Genomic DNA, 23,999 nt, shown 5'->3' with positions numbered 1-23,999 from the left:
GGGAGAGAGAGACAGAGAGAGGGAGGGAGGGAGACAGAGAGACAGAGAAAGAGAGAGAGAGAGAGAGAGAGAGAGAGAGAGAGAGAGAGAGAGAGAGAGAGAGAGAGAGAGACATATGGAGGCTGGTTCAATGGGCCCTAATGCAAAGTTCTGGTTAAACATTGGCCCAAAGTTTGCCTTCCGCCTTCTGTTGTTTTTACACTAAAGGCCCGGCAATTGTTGGAGGCATTATTGACTTAGTAATTAAAGTATTTTAACGTGGGGATTCTGTAATCATTACATATGCCACCATCTGTCCCTGTGTCGTAGCATGAGGACTTGAAATGGATTTTTCCCCCTGAGTAGATAACGTATAAAAACCGATCGAGAGGGCAAGATCATACTGCCACCATTCATTTAAACCAGTCTGATTCCTAGGCTGAGCTGCTGTATTTCAACCACAAAAACAGTCTGGGAAACTTGACGGGACATTTGTTTGCACATGCACATTTATTTTACTGTATCTATTCATTTAAATGTTCAATAAAAATGATTTCTGTCAATTAAGTTCATGCAAAGGCAGAGTTCTTGCAGGGTGGGTCATCTTCCTTTAAGAAACTGCTAACCGTAAAAGAATTTCATTAGTCTGGTTTTCAGTGGAGATTTTTAGAGTCTAAATGCTGTCTCAGAGGTTTTTCCAACTTAAATAAAGAATAAAGTCCTCAGGGAACCATTGAATGCCTTAATAAGAGGCAGTATGCAGTCCACTTTAATACACTTTATTCCCTAAAAACCAATTTTCCTTATGTCCATGAAGTGAAATTAAACAGAGAATTCAGCTCCTGAAGGATAGGGTTATTTTTTCTTTCACTCAAGTATATTTTGCTTGGGGAAAAGGATGGAAACAGCCTGTCGCAGTCTCCTCTGGCCTCATGGTTTTATGGGGTCCAGAACTATCAGCTGCCATGTTGGAGAGGAGGCAGCTTTCTGTGTTTCCCTGAGGTCACCATTGTGTGATTACAGCAGCTTGCTCACCGCCCCTCTCTTTCTCTCTCTGTTGGTTCTCGTAACATTCTGGTCAACACTTTTATCAGAGGCATATCTCCCTCCATTGTGCCGCAGAGAAACCAAATAATTGCAAATAAAAAGCTGCCCCAACTTTGATCCGCAGTCTTCAATTGTGCTTCCGTCCTGTTATCTCCCAGTTTAACCATTAAAGAGTCATGTGTTTAGGGGTTTGACACAGTGTTTTTCAATCAGGAAAGATAAGGATGCTGTATTGGGGTCTAATATTGACTGGGAGTCAATCTGGTGAGGACACAGACCGTAGAAAGCACACAAAATGTTCCCTCCTCTGCTCTGTCCCCTCTTGCCATTATTAGTGAGAGACTGAAAAGCCCAACATAAAACTGAGAGTAATTTTAAGCTGTAATAATTCATAAAAGCCTCCTGTAGGTTTGCTCATAAATTGTTAGATAATGAACATGCTACGCCACGTCCTCCTGGAGAAAGCACAGAAAGTCATAAGCATTTGTAACTGTTTTTAAATTCAGTGTTAGAGAATCAGCCTCTGCATGTATTGCAAAAGGCAAAATGCAATCAAGATTTTACTATGAACTTAAAGGGATAGTTCACCCATCCTATGAAGTGTACAAAGCTGGAACTGATATTTGGTTTAGTCATTTGACTCCATAGTTCACACAACATAATTAAATGAGGATTTTAGGCGGTATCATAGTATTGTTTGTCTGTTATAAAAGTTTGCATTTATTAAAGTAGTAATTTGTGACACTTTCACATAAATGTTGTTTTTTGGGCTACTGTCTTATCTCTAATTGATAGTAACACAATAGTGAATCAACATATAGCTAGTTGATGTAAGCTTTTACTCCTAGTGTCTGGTAGGACTTGAAATATTCAGGTGTAATGAGGAACTGATGTCTTTTCCAGCTCTGGTTTGTTTGGAACAAATAGAAGAAATGGACAGTTAGCATGAGCAGTGATGGCTAAACAAAGAAAAGAGCGCCACCCAAAGCAAGTCAAACTCCATCAACAGAAAATTCAACTGGAAAGGAAGTCACAGTACTGGACACTGTTTGACAGCTGATTCTTAGGAAAGGCGGTGTAGAAACAACACAGCAACAAACATGTAAATGAAATCAAAAGAAAAAACAAAACAAAACAAAACAGGACCTCATGGACTACCAGTTTCAGAATATGACTTTCAAAAAAATCTAATATCAGTGTCCAGCACCTAATAGTGGATCACATGTTCTTGTCACAGTCCTGCCAGGTGTGATCTTTCATTTCAGGTAGACTGGCACTTTGGTCAGCTTACCTGTTGTGAGAACATCGTTATCAAAGTCATCAATGGTTCCCCAAGCAGGTTGAATTTACTGAGTCGTTGCCAAGGGAAAGAACTCCAGCATATATATTTATATGCACATTAGCATATTGTATCTGGTAATGTCTAGCAACTTTAAAGCAGCCAATACCTGATTTGCAACATGACCAAGTACATTTTTGGCCATGGTGCTCCACACTAATACTCTGTTATACACTATGTTGACTGATAGTACACCACTAGTATCACAGAACGAGACCTTGCAGCAGTCTTATCTTAAGGCTAAATGCATTTTATCTGATTTAAAATTATATATGCGAACTTGCATATTGTTTGTGGCATGGCTGGCTCTTTATTAGTGGCATTTTTGCTGAAACACTGAGCCCATCATATGAGATGCCGGAGCTCTCTGGGGGTTTCGTGGGTTTAATTCAACAAAATATCCAAAACAAATCAACGCTGGAACATTTAAATGAGGTGACTAGTGAATCTCCCAAAGTCTACTCCATTATAACAACCGAAAGCACAGAGGTGCCCTTCAAACAGGTCATTCAGCGGCACCATGCTCCTCTTTGTTCAGCAGGAAAAGCTTGCTCAATGTGAGAGGGGCACCTGAGCAAAAAGGTGAGGGTTAATTGCCTCCTTGCATGCCATTTAGTAGTTGCCTTTATCCAAACGGCCTCACAGTTGCTGAGTGCATACATACATTGTGAATGTGTTGCCCTGGTGGAAACGGAACCCTTAACATCAAGACTTTCCAGCAAAGGAGGCTGGTATCTTCATAGTCATGGTGCTCCTCCAGCACCCATGAAAACGGTGTTGATAGGTGGCAGTGATGATACCAGGTCCCGCACCTCCGAAGATGACGCCACACGCTGGGAGAGCAATGAATCCTGGGAACTGAAGTGGGAGGGTCCGCCGTACATGCAGGGGGTAGATGCTGAAGGTGGGAGGGGAGGGTCTGTGGATAACACAATAGTAATGTAGAAGTATCAGACAGCATTCATCTTTACATATACAGTTTATGGAAAATCTGAAAGAGATAAAAATAGTTGAAAATGCATCAATCTGTCTTTCTGTCTTTCATTCAAAGCCAAAAGACTTATCAGCCTTCTAGTTCCTGTTGGAAGCTGATGAAAGTTAAAGATAATTTAAAGGGCCATGCCAATGATTTTTCATGTTTGGCTACAAAATGTATATACTTCATGTTGCTGCTCATCTTTTCCCAAAGTCAGTAGTCATATTTAGCAAATCCTTTTTGTGTCCAGCCATTGGTTTCCATTCATTCCACTGTGATATGAAAATGAACTTTCAGAGCAGTGCCGGCTCTACCTATGTTGGCGCCCTAGGCAACTGCCTATACCGCCTATGCCAAAAGCCGGCCCTGTTTCAGAGACTTCAAACGTTCTTCACACCAGTATTCCATCACCGTAATGAAGTCGTCAACATTAGCTTCCCGAAAAGCAGCAGCACATTTGAAATACACATAGAGTTATCAGTTGTGTGGTTTATGAATGTTGATGACTTTGTTAGCCGCAGAAGATGGGTGTTTCAACCCAAAATTATAATTTGAAAATCAAACGATTTTGATTACATGTTGTGAAATCAGGAGTATCCCCACATGATTTGCAAAATAATTTGTTGCTATGTAAAATGTGGATATATTGAATTAAATGGGCCAAACATTCAGAATCACTGGTATGGTCCTATGGTATGGTCTATCATAGGATACATGAAAACATAGAGGTTTTAATGCATTCCACTGGTACTGACAGCAACCTAATCACCTCCCCACATGCCTGTACATCCATCTGTGAATATTCGGATGCTGACCTGCCCCAGTTTCTGCCTCAGTGTAGTACGGTGCTGTTGTTTTCCTTCCTGGGTCATCCAGGATGTTGAGCGGGTCGTGGACCTCAGAGTATGATGACGGAAATGGACGGAGATTACCCACACTGCTGATGACAGACACATGCTGGTCAACCAATGATGTCATTCGCTGGCTGTTCAGGTAACTGCTGTTGCCATAGTAACCTGCCAAAAGATGGATGTGCAGCAGTCAGTTGCCCTGTTTTGTAGAACTGTGCTAGTGATTTGGTGCACTTTGGTTACTCAGCCATCTAAATATGTTTCACAGCAATGACTACCAAAGACAGAGACAAAAAACAGAAAAAATAGGAATTGAGGAACTTGTCCTAGTCTTCCATACCACTGTGTCCTGCAGCAGAGTAGCCGTGTCCCTGACAGTCGTTGCCTGAAGGGTTCAGGCCAGTTCCCACAAAGCCATATGCCCCAGCTGAGTCCAGCATCTGAGCTGCCCCTTGGGCCTCCAGCCCCTGGTCTGGAGGAGCCTGTACTGGATCTTGGCCAGAGCTGTAGCTGGATGTGGGCCGGACCGCAGAGCCATAAGGTGTCAGGGAACAGCTATTACTGTTGGATGAGTGATGGATTGATGAGTGATAAGTGCTGCTGAAGCATATATCTTTAGCAAGGTGTGGGTCACTGAAGGAGGGGTACCGGGAGAGTTGGTAGGCCAGTGATGAGGCCTGGGACTGAACTGAAGCCAGACCCTGGCTCTGCGTGTGAGGCCTGAACACAAATAGAACAAATCTTCAGCCACAACGACGACAGCATGAGATCTTTTTCATTTAGTTTAAGCTGAATTGGTTTGACTGAGAATTCCATGATGGACACTTATATTAGGGCTCAGTGACTAATGCCACTGCGAAAGTTGCTGAATTCTCTGTTGGCTCGTCTCTTACAATTTGAATGCAGTTGAAAATGTTTCACTGTTTCTTCTTGGAAGCTTTTATAGTTATTGTAGTGGAAGCACAGAAATTCTGTTGCTTTGAAGGGGCTATAAGCAGCAAAGACATGGTAACCTTTTATTCCCTGCACTTTACACATTACAGTATTATCGATGGGCCAATACTGATATTTTGGACCAAAGTTGCTCGTAGCTGCTCATTCATTTCAATATTAGAAAAGCTCTTGGGGTGTCATGGTCATGCCCTTATCACAGGGGCCCGGGTTTGATCCCATCCCCAGCCCTTTGCTGTCATCCCCTCATTCTCTGTCCTGTCTTTCATGCTGTCTCTCTCTACTCTAACTGTCCACAGAAACATTTTTAAGAACCTGAAAACAATTTCTCAGGTTGACAAATCCTCTGGCTTGTCTCTCAAGCAGAATTTAGACTATCATGGGACACTAGAACCCTCCACAGGAGCCAATGTAACATAATAATCGTTTCAGAACAAGTTCTTCCAGGGACATCAAATGTAGTACCAATCACTTCCATGTTAATTAAGTAATCAGTCAAACTGCTTCATGGTCTGAAATATCAGCAAACCATCACATGATGCACATAAAATGATGCTAATGAAGCTGACCTGAGAGCAGCCTGGTAGTTGGGGGTGGAGGAGGCGCTGGTTGAAGGGTAGTAACTAGAGCTGGTCTGGGGTAAACAGTGGTACAGGGTCTCTGGATAGGAAGAGCAGGGGCTGGGCTGGGTGATGGCACTGAGGGAGGAGAGGCAGGAGGAGGAGGAAGAGCAGGAGGAGGAAGAGGATGATGTCAGGGGTCTCGCAGCCATGGGTCCTTGGTTGATAACTGACCCTCTGTGCATTAGCGTGGCTGGAGAGATAGGGGGCGTCATCAGTGGACCACCGACCTGAGAGAAGTCCATCTGGCTACCTGTGTGTGTGTGTGTGTGTGTGTGTGTGTGTGTGTGTGGACATGAAGTGGGGGAAAAAAGGAACAAGGATATTAAAATTAGCATCTGGAAGGAGTATGTAAGTATATAAGGAAGTTCAATAATACATAAATGATATAACACAAGAGGATGATTTTCATAAATTACAGCCATAGTTATATGGGACTATAAACTGAGACTGGTAATAATAATACTGAGATATAACACTGCATGTAAGTATTCCCTGAGAGAAGTGAGGATTTTAAAGCACAGATAAGTTATTCTATTGAACAAATCCTTACTTGTTCTGCTAATAATCAGCCTGAAATTCAAACTGAATGCCACTCCGTTTTCACTCCATTATTCAGTCTGAAATTGCCTCTGTGTTAGATGATGTCTGCAGGTGGAGGGATTTGAATCCTGCTGACCAGTCACTAGCAACTGACATGTCCAGCTGCTGTAATGTAGCTTTCAGTTGACACAGCCAGTTTACCCAGTTTAGCCAGTTTACGGCGCTGTTACAAAGCAGTTGAACTTAGCAACTTTAGCACCTACAAAAATGTCAGTCAGTGTTGACACTTTGTGCCAGTTATGCAAAGTCAATTTATTGGTGAATGGTCTCATAAAAAATGCAAGAGCTCTCTGGCTTTTTGGAAATATAAATATTTGGATAACCAATTCAGTGACATCAGGCTAATTCTAACAAAAAGGCCATGGGTGTTTCACAGCAGGACTAGTTGATAAGTTAGACTTTTGCCACATCCTGTCATCACACTGCAAAAAACATTTTCCTCTTTAAGAAATGCAACATGTTCATTTAAAACAACATCTTTGTTAAAGATTAGTTTTTGTCATTTCTGACAGAGACAGGAAAGGCAGGGGAGAGAGAGGGGATGACCTGCAGCAAATGATTTGAGGTCAGATATGAACCCAGGCTGCTGTAGCAAGGACCCCGCCCTACGAAGTGGTACGCAATCTGCCAGGTCATCTACCAGGGGCACCCTCCTATTTAAAACAACATTGATAGCAACGTCTATAACTATAACCAAGGCGTTCCCAAGCTAGGGGGATATATAATCCCTGCATAGTGTCCTGGGTCTGCCCTGTCTCCTCCCAGTTGGTCATGCCCGGGACAGTTCCAGAAGGAGGCGCCCAGGAGGCACCTTAACTAGATGCCTGAGCCACCTTAGCTCGCTCCTTTCAATCAGCAGGAGCAAAGTGCTCCTGATATAAAAATGATATGTGATAAATATACATTTATACCAAACATACAGGGTGTCCACAAAGTCTCTTTACAATTTAAAAAATCTATTACAAAAGCAACTGATGAGATATGTTAATCAGATTTGTTCTATGTACTCAGTGGTTATCAAAGTTTTTAATCACATTGCATTTGTGTATTTCAGCAAAAGATCACTGATGCCACTGCGACCATTGATGAGGCTATGCTACAGCGAACATGGCAAGAAATCCAGTACCGTCTTGATGTGCTTCGTGCAACTAATGGTACCCATATAGGGGTGTATTAAATGAAGCAAAAAAAAAAAACAAACAAACTTCAATATCTACTGTCTAATTTGTCTATTCATTTGCTTTTGTAATAAGTTTGTTAAATTGTAAAGAGACTTTATGGACACCCTGTATTTTTATATTTATTGCTGCATTGCATGTTTGTACTTTGTCCTAGGAATTAGTGAGAGTAAAAGTACTTCAGTTTTGACAAATAAATTGAAAAGACTGCAACATCATGTCTGGAGTCTGTTTCTTACCTGAAGCTGAGGTGAAGGCAGCAGGTTCTGTGCCCTGGTAGAAAACCATGCTGGTTTCCAGACCCTGCTGCTGACTGCTGGACAGAGACATGTAAGGGTGCTCTGCCAGAGACTCATTCTTCACTGACTGGTCCATGGCAGCACTGGCCTTGTTGCGATTGGCTAGGAAGCAGGAACTAGGCGAAGCCATGAATGCTGCTTTACTGGCATCTGTAATGGAAGAACAGTGTGTCAAATCAAAGGTTTATCAAACATTTTCACATCACAGAGCACCAAACAGACCCATGTTAGACTAAAGATGGAGTACCCATGAACGCTCCTCAAGGATTTCTGGGATTTCCTGGACCTAGGCACTTTGACTACTGTCTTAAAAGCTTCATGGACAAATATTAAAACCAAATCAAAAGTAAATATAACCCAGAAGGCCAAGAAAAATATGAATACAGAGCAATATCTCTTTAAATCTTACAAAAAAGGGACCTTACCAGTTATTTTCAATGTTTGGCCCATTTACTACCATTTAGCCACATTTTACATTTCAACAAACCATTTTGCAAATAATATTTAAGATTTCACAACATATAATCAAAATCCCTCATCTTTTAAATTTTAATTTTTGGTTGAAACACCCACCTTATTATGTTCTGTTTCATTTCTGTGGCTGACAATGTCATCACTATTCATAAACCACAGAAGTAATATTTGCTGTGTGAGGAAAGGTGTCCCTGGGAACTTTTTTCAGGGCCAGAATTACTATTCAGAGTAATTTTTAGTCCATGGTTCATAAATAACAAATCTGAAATGAAACTATGTAGTAGAAAGCCACTTTTTAAGATACAAAGCAGCGATTTACCGCTGCGATGGTACAAAGCAAACCCCTGGATTCTACGGACTGTCAAAAATAAAAAATAAAAAATTGAAACTAGCTGCAGCAGTGACAGAGAAATGCCACCTTTCATTCCCTAATAAGCTTCGACCTTTAAAAACTACAGATACTACATTACCCAGAATGCCAATCACTAGCATATCTCCCTTCGCACGCCTACCTCTTCCTGGAATAGTCCAGCTGTTCGTTTTGAGGTAACTTTGCCTTTCAACTCCATTTCCATTGAGATGGGCTTCTAATTTCAGATTTTTAATCTCCAGTAGCCAATTACCTGAGTAATGTGGGAAATTTTTTCACACTTCATGGAGCTCCCACAAAAGCCACAGAGCACTTTGCACAACTTTTTTCATGTTTTTCAAGAGTCCTCCTTTAAGACATATTCTTGATTTAATCTAAACACTGTCTAAGAGAAAAACTAGTGGAGGCAGCCTAAGGTATCCATTAAGTAATTACAATCAGTTAGTGATAAATAAAAAGGAGGGTAAACAATGAACCTCAGTCGGTGACAATCAGGTATCATAAGCCACCAATATAAATAAACTAACTCTGCGAGAATAAAAACGTGGTTAACGTGGGTTTAGCCTCCACTATTTGCCTGATTACAATTTTTGTGCCTCTAAATGCCTGTTGTAGATTTGCCATGGACTAAATAACAGCTTTTCTCCTGAACATCCTGGATGTATCTGAGCTGCTGTCCTTTTCTGTTGCATGTCTGTTGTGATGTTTGTTACCTGCGTTTCTCATGTATCTGTCCAGGAGGTTTTGCAGGTCCTGTTCCTTGTCATTGTTGAACTGAGTTTCCAGAGCTAACAGGATGTATTCATCCAACAGCATCCTGATCAGATGAAACGATCCTACCAACAGCAAAACAAAAAAGTGAAACGGGGTAAAGAAAGCCACCATTAACATCATTCATTCATATCATTTACACATATATTAACACTGATGATACCATGCTGTGTGCTCAGTGAAATGGCTTGCAAAAAAGATGATCAATCTCTCTTCCCAAAGTTAAACATCAATCATTCTTTCTATTGTGGAATGGAATGGTTTTGTCCATTTTGCACTACATACATTTCATCTGACTGAATAAAAAAGATCAAATCTAACTCCGTTTGACTTTCTTTTCATGCCAGTTCATCTCTCACCTGGCCATTCCTCCATATCTACTGTTTGACCTTTAGGGTCAAGCTGCTCTGTTTGCCCACCAGGTCACATGCAATGTTTGAGTTGGATTTCACCAAAGGATCCACCAAATGGCCGGTGTTTATTCACATACACGTACTCTGTGTGTGTGATAACACCATGCTGAAAGTATATATATATCCATGTGTGTGGGGCTAGCGTTTAAACAGAGAGCACGCGACCCGGTGATAAGGCATTGTTTACCCAAGGCCAGTCGGGCCATTACAATTTATGGTCCTGTTGGGGCAATCTGCTCCAAGCTGGCTTGAATTAAATGTCATTGTGTATGTGTGTGTGTGTGTGCGTGCACACATGTATATACATATGTCTCAGTACATAGTCTGAACAATGGAGCACAAAGTGAATTAGTTTAACTTCTTCTATTTTATAGCACAAACATTAATCAGACTTTTACTATGTTTAAAGGTACAGTTCACCCATTCTGGAAGATATTATATTATGTCACTTCCCCCTAGCTGTTCTGTAGGACAGTAGTGGTGCTATCTTCCTCTCATTGTGACTGAGTGCTGGATACTGGCTGGATGCTCCAAATGCTAACTGTTAGCTTCCTGCCATTGAGGTGGACTTCCCCCCAGCTAACATTGTTAAAAATAACCACCTAAATCCACTCAAAGAAGGTTTAACAGCACTTCACAAGTGTCACATTCAGAAACTAAAAGTTACTTTGCATTTTAATATTGTTTTGTGTGTATGAGAAACATTTATAAACATTTAGATTAAATTTACATTTATAAACATTTCTATAACAAAACTGAAGAACAAATAAAGACCTTCAGCCTAGAATTGAGATATATATATTATATGACATGATTTAGTGGTGTAAATGGTGTATGTTTAAAACCGTCTTGAAATTGTGAAGCTGAACCTCTGTAGTGTTTTATGTTTTTTTTTTCTGTATGTGTCATGTGAAAAACAATATAAGATTTAAAGGAACATTTTGGGCAAAATACCCTTTTTCTGACTTACCATTACCATCACTTACCACCAGACCTTTATTTCAAATACACATGATGCACTGCATAAATGTGACAGCTTCAGAGTTGCTATAAGGTTTATTTTTTCACTTTGATGGAGCAAGGCTAACGACTTCCACAGACTTCAAGTCATTATGCTAAGCTAACATGAAATGCTACCCACAGAAACTGACCCACTGGATGTACAGAGGTGAAAATGGTGTCAAACATCTTGTTTCTATCTGGGTAAGACAGAAAATTTGTATTTTGCCTAAAATATTGGGATATTCATGTCGGGAAGACAATTTCCCCATATGAATACTGTGGCAGAGGAAAGCATTTTGGTTGTGCAGAAACAAAGCAAATGGTGTCTCTGCCTACACGATTCTGAGGTGCCTCTTACCAAAGCTGGAAGCATTGTTGAGCGTGAGGTTGTGCATCACTCTGGCGCCAAAGAAACTCCACCTCAGCAGAAAGTCCTGAGCTCGCTTCTTCACAGAGCGACTGCTCTGCTTACCCGGCTGATCAGAGAGAAAGAGAAAGTCAACAATTTCATAAACTTGGCTTCCATTGATTTTTGAAGGCAAGTACTTTTTCTGGCATTTTGAACCAATATTCAGTTTTTTCCCCACATAAATTTACTCTTACCGGGGTGGAAAAGGGGAGCTAAAAATGTACTACTACTACTACTACTACTACTACCAATAATAATAATAAACAATAGACTTCCTCAGAATTTACGATCGTAAAAGATAGATGGAACTTAAATATACATATAAATGTTCACACAGATAAAATGCTGATATAACACACAATCGACTTTTAGTGATGCCTTTGACTTATAATGCCTTTGTATAACAGAAGTGATCGCATCCACATTGTGGTGAATTATCCTCATGATACTGATAATGCAATATCTATCTTTTAAATAAAAAGAAGAATATCAGCTAACTGATATATTAAACAGTGATACTAGTGACTATAGACGTAATGCCTATCCTGACATGCACTGATCAACAGCAAACTGCCCTGTGACATTTTCTTACCAGCACTGTTCCACTGTTCTGCCACTGTATATTCTCTATCTCTGTCTCTGTCTCTCTCTCTCTCTCTCTCAGTCTTTCAATAGGTAAACAGCAGGTACCTTGATGACCTTCTGCTCCACAACAGTATCCAACCATTCAATGAAGGATTCAACCGTGGCGTTCTTTTTCAGCAGCTCCTTCAGCTCCTGGAAGACGGCAATAGAGTCATCTGGAGGAATAGAGAAAGAGACGAGAGGAGGGGCAGGAAGCTGTATGGTCAAGAAGGAAACATGAGGAATCTTTCTTGGATTACACTGCTATGTAGTTTTGTTTATATATGGGGCTGATACAGGACTTTTATTAAAAGTCCACACTATTCAATACTGCAGTGCTTGTCAGTGGGAAGCCTTAACTTGAGTCTACTGTAATAACACATTCAGATCAGATTCCACACAAGTGCATGAAAATGTATAATTATAACTAGCAGTAGTAGTAGTTGTATTTGCAACAGCCATAGCAGAAGAACTATCAGTAGTTGTAATATTAGTAGTTTTGTAGTACTGCTAATAGTAGAAATAGTAATAGCTGAAGTAGTTCAAATTGAATCATTTATTCAAATACCATCAAATATGAATTTGATGGCTACTAGTTGGCTTACATTCAGAGTAGATGTCTGGGTCCTGATCCCCAGTGGTGGTGATACTGAGCAGCGGCTGAGAGCTGATGCTGCTGAGATCAACCTTTTCAATGTCCAGCACCATGCCAGTCACTACAGCCTGGTCGAACAGTGCTGGACGGGCTATCTGAAATGATGGGAGAAAGAGAAATAGGACGGGAGGCAGGAGAGAACACAGGGGAAAATGTGTTAAACACTTTAATTTAACTGCGATTTCTTGGTCAAAAAACTGACTGGGCCGATCAGCATCATTGAAAGCAGCTGGGCGGAATGTAGCCCAGCTGTGCCTGAATCATCAGTGATTATAGCTTATTAGCTGACAGAAAATGGATGATAAAGTTACAGACACCGCTATGAATGTTATTCTAAATAAATTAAAATTAAAAACACTCACATCAGAGCAACACTGTGAACTTAAAGCATCTTCTGAGAATGTTTTGACAAAAGTCAAATTTAATTTATCAACTAGCCCCAGTGGAAATGGTGCCCAGGCTGTTTGTTAGAATTAGCCTGACATTACTGAAATCTTTCGTTCAAATGTTTTTCATTGGCTTTTTGGCTTTTTGCATTTGTTATGACCAACAAACTGATTTTGCATAAATGGCACAAAGTGTCAATATTCACTATCACTTTTGTGGGTGACTAAAGTTGCTAAGTTAGACTGACTTGCAATGGTGCTGTAACTCAGACTAGTCTGGACATAAACATTTGAGTGGAGGGGTTCTCTAAATTCTCTCAGTCGAACTACAACACTAGTTGCCCCACAGTGCAAATTCCATTAGGGGACTATTTCACATGAACAAATTAAGAGGAGGGGTTACGGGTGATAATTGGCCCAGGTCAGATCTCTGGTCATTGTATTGTTTTGTACTGTAGTCTACTGTACTCAACCCAATCCTGCCTTTTTTTATTTTCTTTTTCACAAGTGATCTGTAAATGAAAAAACCCTTGTATTATTTTGTCTCTGACCTGTAGTGAAGCTGCAGACTTTCAGCTATAAGATAAGTTGCTTTGAATTAACTTTTTCAGGGGGTGAAGAGGATGAGCTCATTCAGTCCAATACAGAAACTTAGAAAGCTCAACAGGCTGGCTGTAAATTGTATGGTGGTAAGAAGGCACAGCGATGACTCTCACACTGCAAGAGGCCATTTTTATGCAACAAAATGCATGTGATATTTACTAATGTACCTTTAACTATTCAGTCACTGTTGTACCTGTGCAAGGTGTAGGAAGGAGGTCTGTCTCTTCAAGGAGGAGACAAAGCGCCGTGCGATGGGGAGCTTACTGGCTGCAAGGCATTCTGGAAGGTTCTCTAGAGAGGAGACCAGCCAGTGCTCCCAGTGCTTGGCAAAGTTGCGAATGTCTGCCAACAGACTGAGGAACAAATTGGTCTTGACATACACAGGCTCGCAAACCTCAATCAACAATCAATCAATCTTCCCAGTATAATTAGAAGTTTAACACTGCTCCAAGCTGTAATGACACAATAGTCTTCTGATGACCGACTGATGACTGGTTTATGCAAAAGAGGAAACTGTATCATTTTAACATCAAAAACTCATTACCACCAGGTTTAAACATCAATAGTATCATTAAATTAAAAAATGAAGCAAATGAGACCACTCCTGGGAGGACTGGCTACTTTGCTCTACAGCACAAAAGAGAAGGGGGGCGCTGTTCTTTCAGAGCTTCAGTTTTCAGAGTTTCTGGCAAAGGTAGGTTGAACAAGGAGAGAAAGCCAAATGGGAAAATCACTTTCAACATGTTTATCCTCTTCTGTGTGAGGGAGGGGGGGCAGGGAGCAGTGGGGTTTACAAGAAACGTGGTAGTAATTTTGATTAATTCAACACTTGCAGAAATAACACCTCTGGTAGAAATACAAGCTGTCCTAATGATGCATGGATCAGCTGTGATGTCATCTGAATTCATATATACACCTAAATCATCCACCCACCACCCATCCAAAGAATTATTTTCTCTGATTTTGAGACCTCCTGTGGACATTTGAAGCTGAAAATATGTTCACCTTTTAAAGAATGTACTTATTTAAAAAAAAAAAATCTATCTATCTATCTATCTATACACACACACACACACACACACACACACACACACACACACACACACACATATATATATATATATACATATATACATATATAGATAGATAGATAGATAGATAGATAAAAGATATAAAAAATATATAAGATAAAATCAAACCTCTCAGGCATCTCCTGCATCGTAGCAGGAATGAGAACGTCTGTTAGAACCTGACAAAACAGAGAACACACCGATCAATACACTGCATTAATGCAGCTGCTGATGTCTAGCTAGAGACAAGAATAGGGTGGTTGATGTTGCCATGATTCATGACAAGGAGGCTGGGCTTCACCAGTGTAAAAAAGGATCATTGGCACATTTAGATGCATTTAGATACATAGGTAATTCACTGTTAGTCCCTGCAGGTAAAGTTTGACTTTCGCTGTCCATGGCAAATAAAATCGTATTTTGAAACATCTCTAAACGTCATTTTCTTGTAGCTTTTTTAAAAGAATGTTTTAGCTAATTTTCCAGTGATGTTTTTGTCCCCTGTCTCCCTGTGTGAGGTGTTGCTGTTTCTCTGTCTGTTTAATGAGCACACCTGCCAGTCACCATGTAATCACCAGTGTGCTGCTCAAACCCTGCAGCAGCCAGCAGACCTGCAGGATCACTCTGCATTTTTTTTTTTTTTTTTTTTTTAATTTTCTGGTAATGTTAGGGTAAAAAACAATTGCTGATTTTCTGGTAATGTAAGTTTGCCAATCACATTTTTTTCTGAGTTTTTGAGAGAAATCAAGTGAATTTTAAAAGTTGTTTTTTTCCCCAATAATCTTGTTCTTTCAATGATCTTTTGACACTTTTCCTATCACATTAATAGTCTGGAACTTTGTATTTAAACATTAGCTTTATTAGCAGTTAGTCGGTGGAAGTTTTAGGTCTGAACAACCCTGTTGTTCTATAAAAATGAAAAATCAGAAATACTAATTAATGACTACCTTATAAAGAATGGAGTCACAGACACAGAAGATGTCCACAATAACAGGGTTCTCCAACAGTGGGAGCAGGTGGTCCGGCATACCCTGCCAGAAGTGGAGCAAGAAATTCTGGATCTGAAATAAAATAAAAGGCAACTCATCAGTGGGTTAGCTGCTTTTCTGTCCTAAGACTGCAACGGCTTAAATCCTCTCAGCTTCATTACACCCTTCTTTTTGTAGATTTCTCTCATCAATGATATGAAAGATCCAGAGCTAACATTACATTTTCTAATAAGGAAATAATCACCTCTTCAAAGTTGACATTAATGGCATTGTCCAGGATGCACTGGCAGTGGGTTTTATACATCATGATAAGAGTGTCCACCTACAACAGGAAATAGAAATCTGACATTTAATTAAATTACAAACAAGAATGATGAAACCAGCTGCAGTCATCCAGCCAGGTAGCTATTTATCAATGTTATATTGCTAGCAGTAATTAAAGGTGCTATTTGTAGTATTTTGTGTTTCTCAAAATTAATTGCATATTAATCATTCCTCCCTTTCCCCCTCCCTGCCCTGACTTCTTTGCCTTTACTGAAAGCAATTTTTTTCCATCCACTTTTCACTCTCTCTATCATCTGCCATTGCCTTGAAAGCTTTAGCTCTGTTTGCACTGGAACAACAGGGAACAACATCCAGTTGTGCAGTGTAATGCCATTTCCCTTTGTACCATAAAGCAATAGAGCATATTGACCACCAAATTCCATGTCCTGGTGAATGACCTTCAGTTTCCACTCCATTATTCAGTCTGAAATTACCCCCGTGTTAGCCGCTTTAAGTAGGTGGAGGGATTTGAATCCTGCTAAACAATCACTTATGACTGAGGTGTCCAGCTGCAGTGACGTCGTTTTCAGAAAACACAGTTGACGTTTCATGGTAGTTATGTTCTAAAGCACAAATAAATAATCATCAAACACTCAACAGATCATTTACTGTTGAGGCTGATGCTCTTAGTTTAATTTCCTCTGCATTTCTCCTCATTTTCTCCCTCACACACACACACGCACACACGCACACACACACATACACACATACACACACAGGAGAGAGCAGGCCTGTTTGCTGTTTGGTTAAAACAGATTAGATGGCCTGATGCTTCAAGACTGTAAAAAATTATAGGTAAAACTGTCGCTGTTACATAAGTCAGCGAGCTAATTTGTCAAATCTTTGCAGGTCTTTAGACCACGGTGGAAACACAGACAACAATGAGCTGAAGGAACCTTTTAGTTCCTACTTTACAACACCATTACATTTACAAGGTGCAAATATAGCACCTTTACATATTTGTTCTTTGTGGATTACAAGTAGTGGTACCATTAAAACCAGTGCCAGAGTTTGTCAAAAATAAGACAACCTTTTTCATAACTCCTGTTTCTTCCTGCTGCAAAATGTAAGTTTCTTCTTGTTTCCTCTTTTCCTCCCTGGAGTCGTTTGTGTTGAAAAGCAAGAACAAAGATAAAAGGCCTAAATAACAACCAAAATACTTTCTGAGCAGCTGACCTAACCTAGTTAAAACTATGCAGTCAGAATAATGGAATTAGAATAAAGTAAAACTTTGCAAGCAAAGTAAAAACAGTTCACATTTTGTGCCAAACAGCAATACCTTTGTGCTGGAAAGCAATCCAGCAGATTTAAGACCCAGTGGCAAAAACTGTAAAATGCTGTATAGAAGCCAGTGGAGGATGAAAGTCTTCCTAGTGATGAAATTTATGCTTATGGCAATATGCTAAAGTTTCTAAATTAACATGATAATGATATATTGGTTTTAAAATGCTACACATAGCACCTTTAAATAAAAAGCTACATATCTTTTGCTGTTTATTCCGTACTCAACCTTTTCTCTGGAGATGTTTCCCTGCAGCAGAAGATGTTGAGCACTGGGGAAATCTGGTAGCAATGTTCCAGTTTTAGAGCTCAAAGAATATTTCCTTGTGAAGCCTCCCTGCCAAACACATTATTAGTGGATTATTTTTTGATGACCTTCAAAATACTCTTAGTATTTAAGTATAATTAAGTATTTCTGGTTACCTCATTCTTGAGCTTGCTTCCTGAAAATCTGTGATCACAGAAAGAGATTCAGTGTGAAATCTTAAGAGAGACATTTGATATGACTAATAAAATATACAAAGCTTTCGATACTGGGCAGTATTTGTACATAACATACATCTATGACATTTTCATATAAATATGAAAGTTGCATCAAAGTTCAACAACAGAAAATCACCAAAAACACCACAGCAATGAACGCTTACAGCAAACTGAAAACAAAAATCAAAAAAGCGAAATTAAAAAAATAAATAAATAAATACATAGCTACAAGAGGAGAATGCAAGGGATGCAAAGGATTGCCACTTTAAATGTGCATATAAATTGATCTTACCTGGTCAAACCCTTTCCTGAATACACAGAGTGATAGTAAGCACTGCTTTCTTTGATGCCAATACCGTAGTAATGATATCTGTAGAAGGTCAGGATCATAATATCAATGATCATAATATACTACAAAACTTATAAATGAATTTCAACTCAGACTGTATGTTGTCTGCAGACACATTAGACCAGATGAAAACCTGGAAATCCCAGATTACATGACATCCTGTTCACAAAAATCAAGAATTTGCAACATTGTTATGAGTATCTTTGGCATTTACTTTGAGTGTCCTCTGGTGCCCAGTCTTCTTGTTGTAAGAAGAGGAAACTTCTGGCGGATGGTCTGATGAACAAAAGGCATACAAAGTTCTGGTTATGTCAGTGTCAGCTTTTCTTGCTAAATAAAGCATGCATCCATTTGTTTCATCTCAAATGTCTGTAAAATGACTGCAATGACACCGCACCAGCTAGTGAGTTGCAGTCACATACAGACTACCAGTGTTTCTCCTGACATGAGGTTGGCTAGATAATGACAAAATTTTGGGGCAACTTGGAATAAAAGTTAATGAGAAACAGAAAAGCTAACAAGACTAAAAACAGAATATATTGTATTGAGCATAGCTCATGACAGCTCTGAATCTATAAATGAGATTATTATTAATTAATCTAGAAATTACAGGAAACTAAATGTTAAAGGACATGACATCCAATATGTTTGCCATATTTGTCATATTGAACAGTAATGCAATATCATAACTAAAAGTGTGCCAGTCATATTTCATATTGCTAAATTAAACTGCTAAGTTACATAAACTGCTAAATTAATAACAACTGTCTTACTGTCCAACTCTGCCTTAACTTGCTATCAACAAATATACAGAATCTGTCAATATCCTTAGACCTGGACTATGGTGAAAAAAAACATGAGGGCATTTACTTTACCTGTAATATACATTTTCAAAATTTTTAAAGCTCTTCAGTTTTAACAATTCAATTTTTCCAACTTTCTGAGGACACACATGCACGCACGCACGCACGCACACACGCACACACGCACGCACGCACACACACACATACCTTTCCAAATGTAGCAGCACAAGCTGGTTCAAGTTTCTCTTTCCTACAGAAGTCCAGGTAATGGGCATAAAGGATACAGCGAGGCAGACACACTCCTTCACACACAATGTAATTCTCCTCCAGCCTGTTGAAAAACAGAGAATATTGCTCAGGTACAGTAGCTGTCACTACACTTAACTGGAACTCAGCGTGTGTTTGCGCACCAGGCAAACATACACTGAATGCAATAAGCTCCATGAAAGGAGTAAAAGTGATGGATGTTGCAGGAAATGCAAGAATGCATAATCAATACACTGGGCAAGAGCACATTTTATAGAGGGACCTATGGCGGGATTGGATGGAACTCCAATGACCCCTTATGAGAAACTTTGTCATTGCAGCAGCAAATAGTAATAGGATATAACAATAACAAAACAAAACAATACAAAAAAAATATATAAAACTCTTCGGCTTCCTGCAATTGCTGGAGGAATTGTGGAGCACAGCTGGGCAATTACATGCATACATTCTGGTCATGCCCAAAAATTGCTGGAATAATGTATTCCAAGTTACTAAAGAAATAATGCTCGCTGACATCCCACAAGACCCAAGATTCTCCCTGTTAGGAATGACACCTGAAGGGATGGGAGGAAGGAGTCAAAATTACTTTCTCTAAATTCTGTTTACAGCTGTGGTGAAATGTATTATTTTATGACGAACACATGGTTCAGTGTAAAGCAAATGTTTTGTAGCTTTGTTCAAATCACCAGTGATAATATCTTCCATTAACAATCATTTTAATTATGCATGTTTTGTTGTGATAGAACTGACAAAAGTTATTCAGTTGGTTCCCCAAAGATGGCTGCCAGTTGGCCAATTAGCAAATGTAAACTCCCCTATACAATGCTCATTCTACTCACTCCATTTCTGTGGAAAGGTCATAAGGTCACCAAAATTGAAGGGAGCTCATCCTATAAGGAGCATGAGTTGCGCTATGTGTTTCAAGATACAGTATGTTGCCTTGAAGAATGGGATAGATGGTGGGATATCTGGACAGACCAACACAGTCATCCTGAAGTCCGACACAAACCTTTCAAGCCAATCCAATGTCATGCTTGGCTACAGCCAAGTATCAGCGAGTGCTGGGAAGAAATTCAACGATGGCAGCGCGGTTTCCTCTACCACTGTCAATGTGCCAGTGCTTTGTTTACATCTGCTACATTAATGTCAGTGCACTCGACACTCTGCAATTTGCTGTGGAGACTGAGGGAAACTGGTCAGGCAGGGTCTGGTTAACCTGCTGCTCTTTGCCGGGACAGAGACACAGCAGGACGGCTCACTGCACTCAACTCTCCAGCCAAACAAGCCGGTGGAGTGTAAGCACTGAGAGAAACGATGTGTCAACAGAGACTCTTAAACTTGTCAGCAATTTTCTGCCATGGGTTTTCTTTAAACTCTGCATTTTTATATCAGCTATCCTGCTTGTTTGTGCTCTGTTAGTCACCAAAACGATGAGCTGTTTATTTTCATTGCTTACAGGAGCAGTTAACATAAAATATTGCATCACTGCACAACGACATCACATATAACCATACAGGTGTTCAGAGAGATGCATAACTTGTTTGTTAATGTTATCTAAAACTCATTTTCATGCATAAATGTGGACTTGGTGTGAAAAGGCTTTTAGACCTTGGAAAAAAAATCAATGAAAGTATGTTTAACAAGAAAAAAATTATTTAAATGCATATGCAGTATAAAATCACAGACAATTTATGATATAAGCAATATATAAAAGAGAGAGTTTAGTAATGACATGGAAGCAAATGAATGAGAAGCTCACATGAATGATGTTCAAAATTTGCATAGTAATAAATTCATATTTGCACATCACATCAGCAGAGGGCTATGTACATTGTCTATGTGTAAAAAAAAAAAAAACTGTATGTGCAGATGTACATTATTAGCTTTTTAAAACTCCAGATGTACACAAAAAGTTACAGTGAGGAATGTATCTGTATATTATTATCTTTTCTCATTATCATATGTTAATGTAATTATAGCAAGGCAACATTATGTTACATTGATGTTTTAAAATGCTGCACATAGCACCTTTATTGGTCCAATATTGATGGTGAACATGTAATGTGATTCAGCTGGTCTTACCACTGCAAGGTAAGCTGTGTCTGTTTTTTCTTGTCTTTGATGATCTGAGTGATGGTCTTCCTGGAGGAGGAGCTGCTCTGCCTGATGGCCAGCTCTGTGTTGTAGTCCGACAGGTCCTGCTCTTCCTCAGAGGACGGTGTCTCATTACTGTCCTCGGCCTCTGAGGAACCGTACAGACAAACACAGCAGACAGATTAGGGTGGAGCAAACAGGAAGAGGGCAAATAACAGGTTACAGGTTTCCTACACCGTTTAAACTTTGCAGTAGTTACATACTTTTTCCTGACCTTCATTTCATGATTTGATTTGAAGATTTTGATGTATGAGTTACCCAAATAGTTCTGCCACTACTAACTATACCATGTCACTCTGTAGAGCTGTCCAGTCGCATGGTAGGTTCAACAAGTGATTTTCCCACATTAGCCACTGGTCTAACTTCATTCCATTGCTTGCATGCAACTGGTCTATATCAAATGGGCTTAATGTCATCTAAACACTGAAGCAAGGTTCCATAATATGTTTTTTTTAATCATCAGTCACTACTCTCACTTTGTATTCTTCTTCCTCATGCATGCCTTTAAGGTATGGGTGAAATGCTGTACAGATGTGGACACAGTAGCTACAGGTCTGTGCATATTCTCATTCGTCCAGGTCATAGGGATCTCAAGGAAATTGAATCAGGTCAACTGGACTTAGTTATGTATATGTCTAGAAGACGTTTCGCCCCTTATCCGAGTGGCTTCATCAGTTCATGACTACCAGTCTTCTAGACATTTAACTAACATAATGTCTTCTAGACATATAACTAAATCCAGTTGACCTGATTCAAATTCCATGAGAGTAGCTACAATCCATCACAGAACACCATTTCTCCAAATAGATACAGCTGATTGATCAAAAAAACATTCATCTAGACTATGGTCTTCCATTGTGCTGTGGTTATATATGCAGCCTTGTACCCATGATTTTTTGTATTTTCCTCAAATTTAAACCTGCAAATGCTAGGCTATTTCATTAGACATTAGTCCTGCACCATAAATTCTACATTTGATTAAATGTGTGGCATTATGTGGAACCAAGCCATTTTGATATCTGGGTGCTACCAGTGAACGACTAAAGCTCTTTTGTTGACTACCTTTTCTAGCTAGATTTCTAACTAGCCAGCAGGCTAATTTAATGAAGTGACCAATGCTAATGTTAGCATGCCATTACAAGACACAAATACAAATGTCAGATTCTAGATACATAACATATCGTACAGATCAGATGTCCAACAAGACAAACATGGTTAGCTGATCAGATACAGTGGGCAGTGAGCTAATCCTAACCTTAAAACCACAGAAAATGTGCGATTGTGTCTATATCAGGACAGTGCAATAATATTTTCCATACTTTAACACACTTTTTAAAAAAAAAAATGCAATTTATATACTCATAAAGACCTTGAAATTACAAAATACTTTTCTATACATTTCCAGGCTATCCAAACCCTCTTGAGAACAGAGAGGACTAAAATGACATAAATACGACATTACATGAGGCGTGGCAAAAACAAAGAAGAATTTAACAAGAAAAAAAATACAACAAAATATAGTTGGTTTACTATGGCAAGCAGACTATGTTTTTGGACAGAAAGTAACAAAATAGTCTGTGAACCATGGATTTACTATGGTCTAAACACTGTTTCTGCAATATTATTATAACTACACTTACCATACAGCGCTATCGGAAAACCGTGCTGGTACCACAGTTAAAAGTGAACATAGTTAGCATGGTAAAACTTGAGGTATTGAATAAAAACCATAGAAAAGTTGATAGTTGATTTTTATAAGGGAAAGCATAGCATGGAAATTAACATACGATGGAATAGTACACAATAGAAAGAAATGTGCATAGTACAGAAAAGGCATAAAGACACATGAGAGAGAGAGTTAGTTTTATAATGTAACCTTTACTGTGCTGTGTGTTTAAATGAAATGAAATTATTTTAGGAAGATGGCAGCAGTTATGCCTGAAGTGGAAAACTAAGTAGAGCATACCAGAATATGTAGGTATGGCCAACCTAATTATAAGAATAATAACTTTGTTTTATTCTGTAATTTTCTTTTTTTTTTTTTTTTTTTAATTGTATTTTTTTAGTTTACCATTACTTTGCACCAATAAGAGTCCCACTGAGACAGATGTCTCTTTTACATGGCAGCTCTGGCCAAAATGGCCTCAGAGTCAAACATGTTTGTTCTTAAATTTGGATATACTGAAAAGTATTGCTTCTGCTACTACTGATAATAGACTACTTTTACTAAGGTGAGACTGATTCTTTTGCTACCACCATTAGTGCAGCTACTACACTCGCACTTGGACTGGTGCTCCATTACCTGATTTGATCCCACAATCATCTTCTTGGTGGAAATGTGTTTGTCCGTTAAAGTCTCTGTGAGTTTCCTCTGGAGAGCTGCACGTCTTGGCCGAGGACTGAATAAGAAAAGCTCCGTCCCTCACTGAACCTTCACTGTTGCGTTTCATTGACATAATAACATAAAGAACATAAACCAAAAAATCAACCCAATTAAAGCAGGAGAAAACTGAAGTCAGCCTGCTGTGAAAAATAGCCTAGTCCACTGCAGATCATTTGTCCTTCAGATTGTACACACAAATGAATCCTTAAATGCAGCTTGCTAAACCCATCCTCACAGAAGTCCACAAAAAGATTAAAAAGAACTGCAACACTGCAGTGTCCAGCTTTTTCTTGCCTTGTAAGTTCATAACCGCAGATCAGATCTTGGCCAAAACCAGAAAAAGTCTCTG

General features: G+C 39.3%; 1 protein-coding gene across 1 annotated transcript; it reads right to left on the bottom strand.

Moving 5' to 3' along the window:
- Window positions 1-2,808: 2,808 nt before the first annotated feature.
- On the bottom strand, window positions 2,809-23,723 carry rfx6 (regulatory factor X, 6). The gene is made up of 20 exons (XM_030046620.1): window positions 23,570-23,723; window positions 21,196-21,355; window positions 19,054-19,177; window positions 18,258-18,319; window positions 17,987-18,064; window positions 17,635-17,662; window positions 17,441-17,548; window positions 15,851-15,928; window positions 15,565-15,678; window positions 14,750-14,799; window positions 13,744-13,903; window positions 12,512-12,656; window positions 11,973-12,082; window positions 11,232-11,349; window positions 9,401-9,523; window positions 7,784-7,993; window positions 5,713-6,016; window positions 4,533-4,912; window positions 4,150-4,357; window positions 2,809-3,280 (listed from the first exon to the last, which is right to left on the bottom strand). Exons 1-20 carry the CDS (start codon window positions 23,721-23,723, stop codon window positions 3,109-3,111), a joined length of 2,886 nt encoding a protein of 961 aa, XP_029902480.1. The 3' UTR covers window positions 2,809-3,108.
- Between the last annotated feature and the right edge of the window lie 276 nt (window positions 23,724-23,999).

This window comes from Myripristis murdjan, chromosome 24 (genome assembly GCF_902150065.1).
Source record: "Myripristis murdjan chromosome 24, fMyrMur1.1, whole genome shotgun sequence".
NCBI classification, from domain to species: domain Eukaryota; kingdom Metazoa; phylum Chordata; class Actinopteri; order Holocentriformes; family Holocentridae; genus Myripristis; species Myripristis murdjan.
This window is presented reverse-complemented; position numbering and strand designations above follow the sequence as displayed.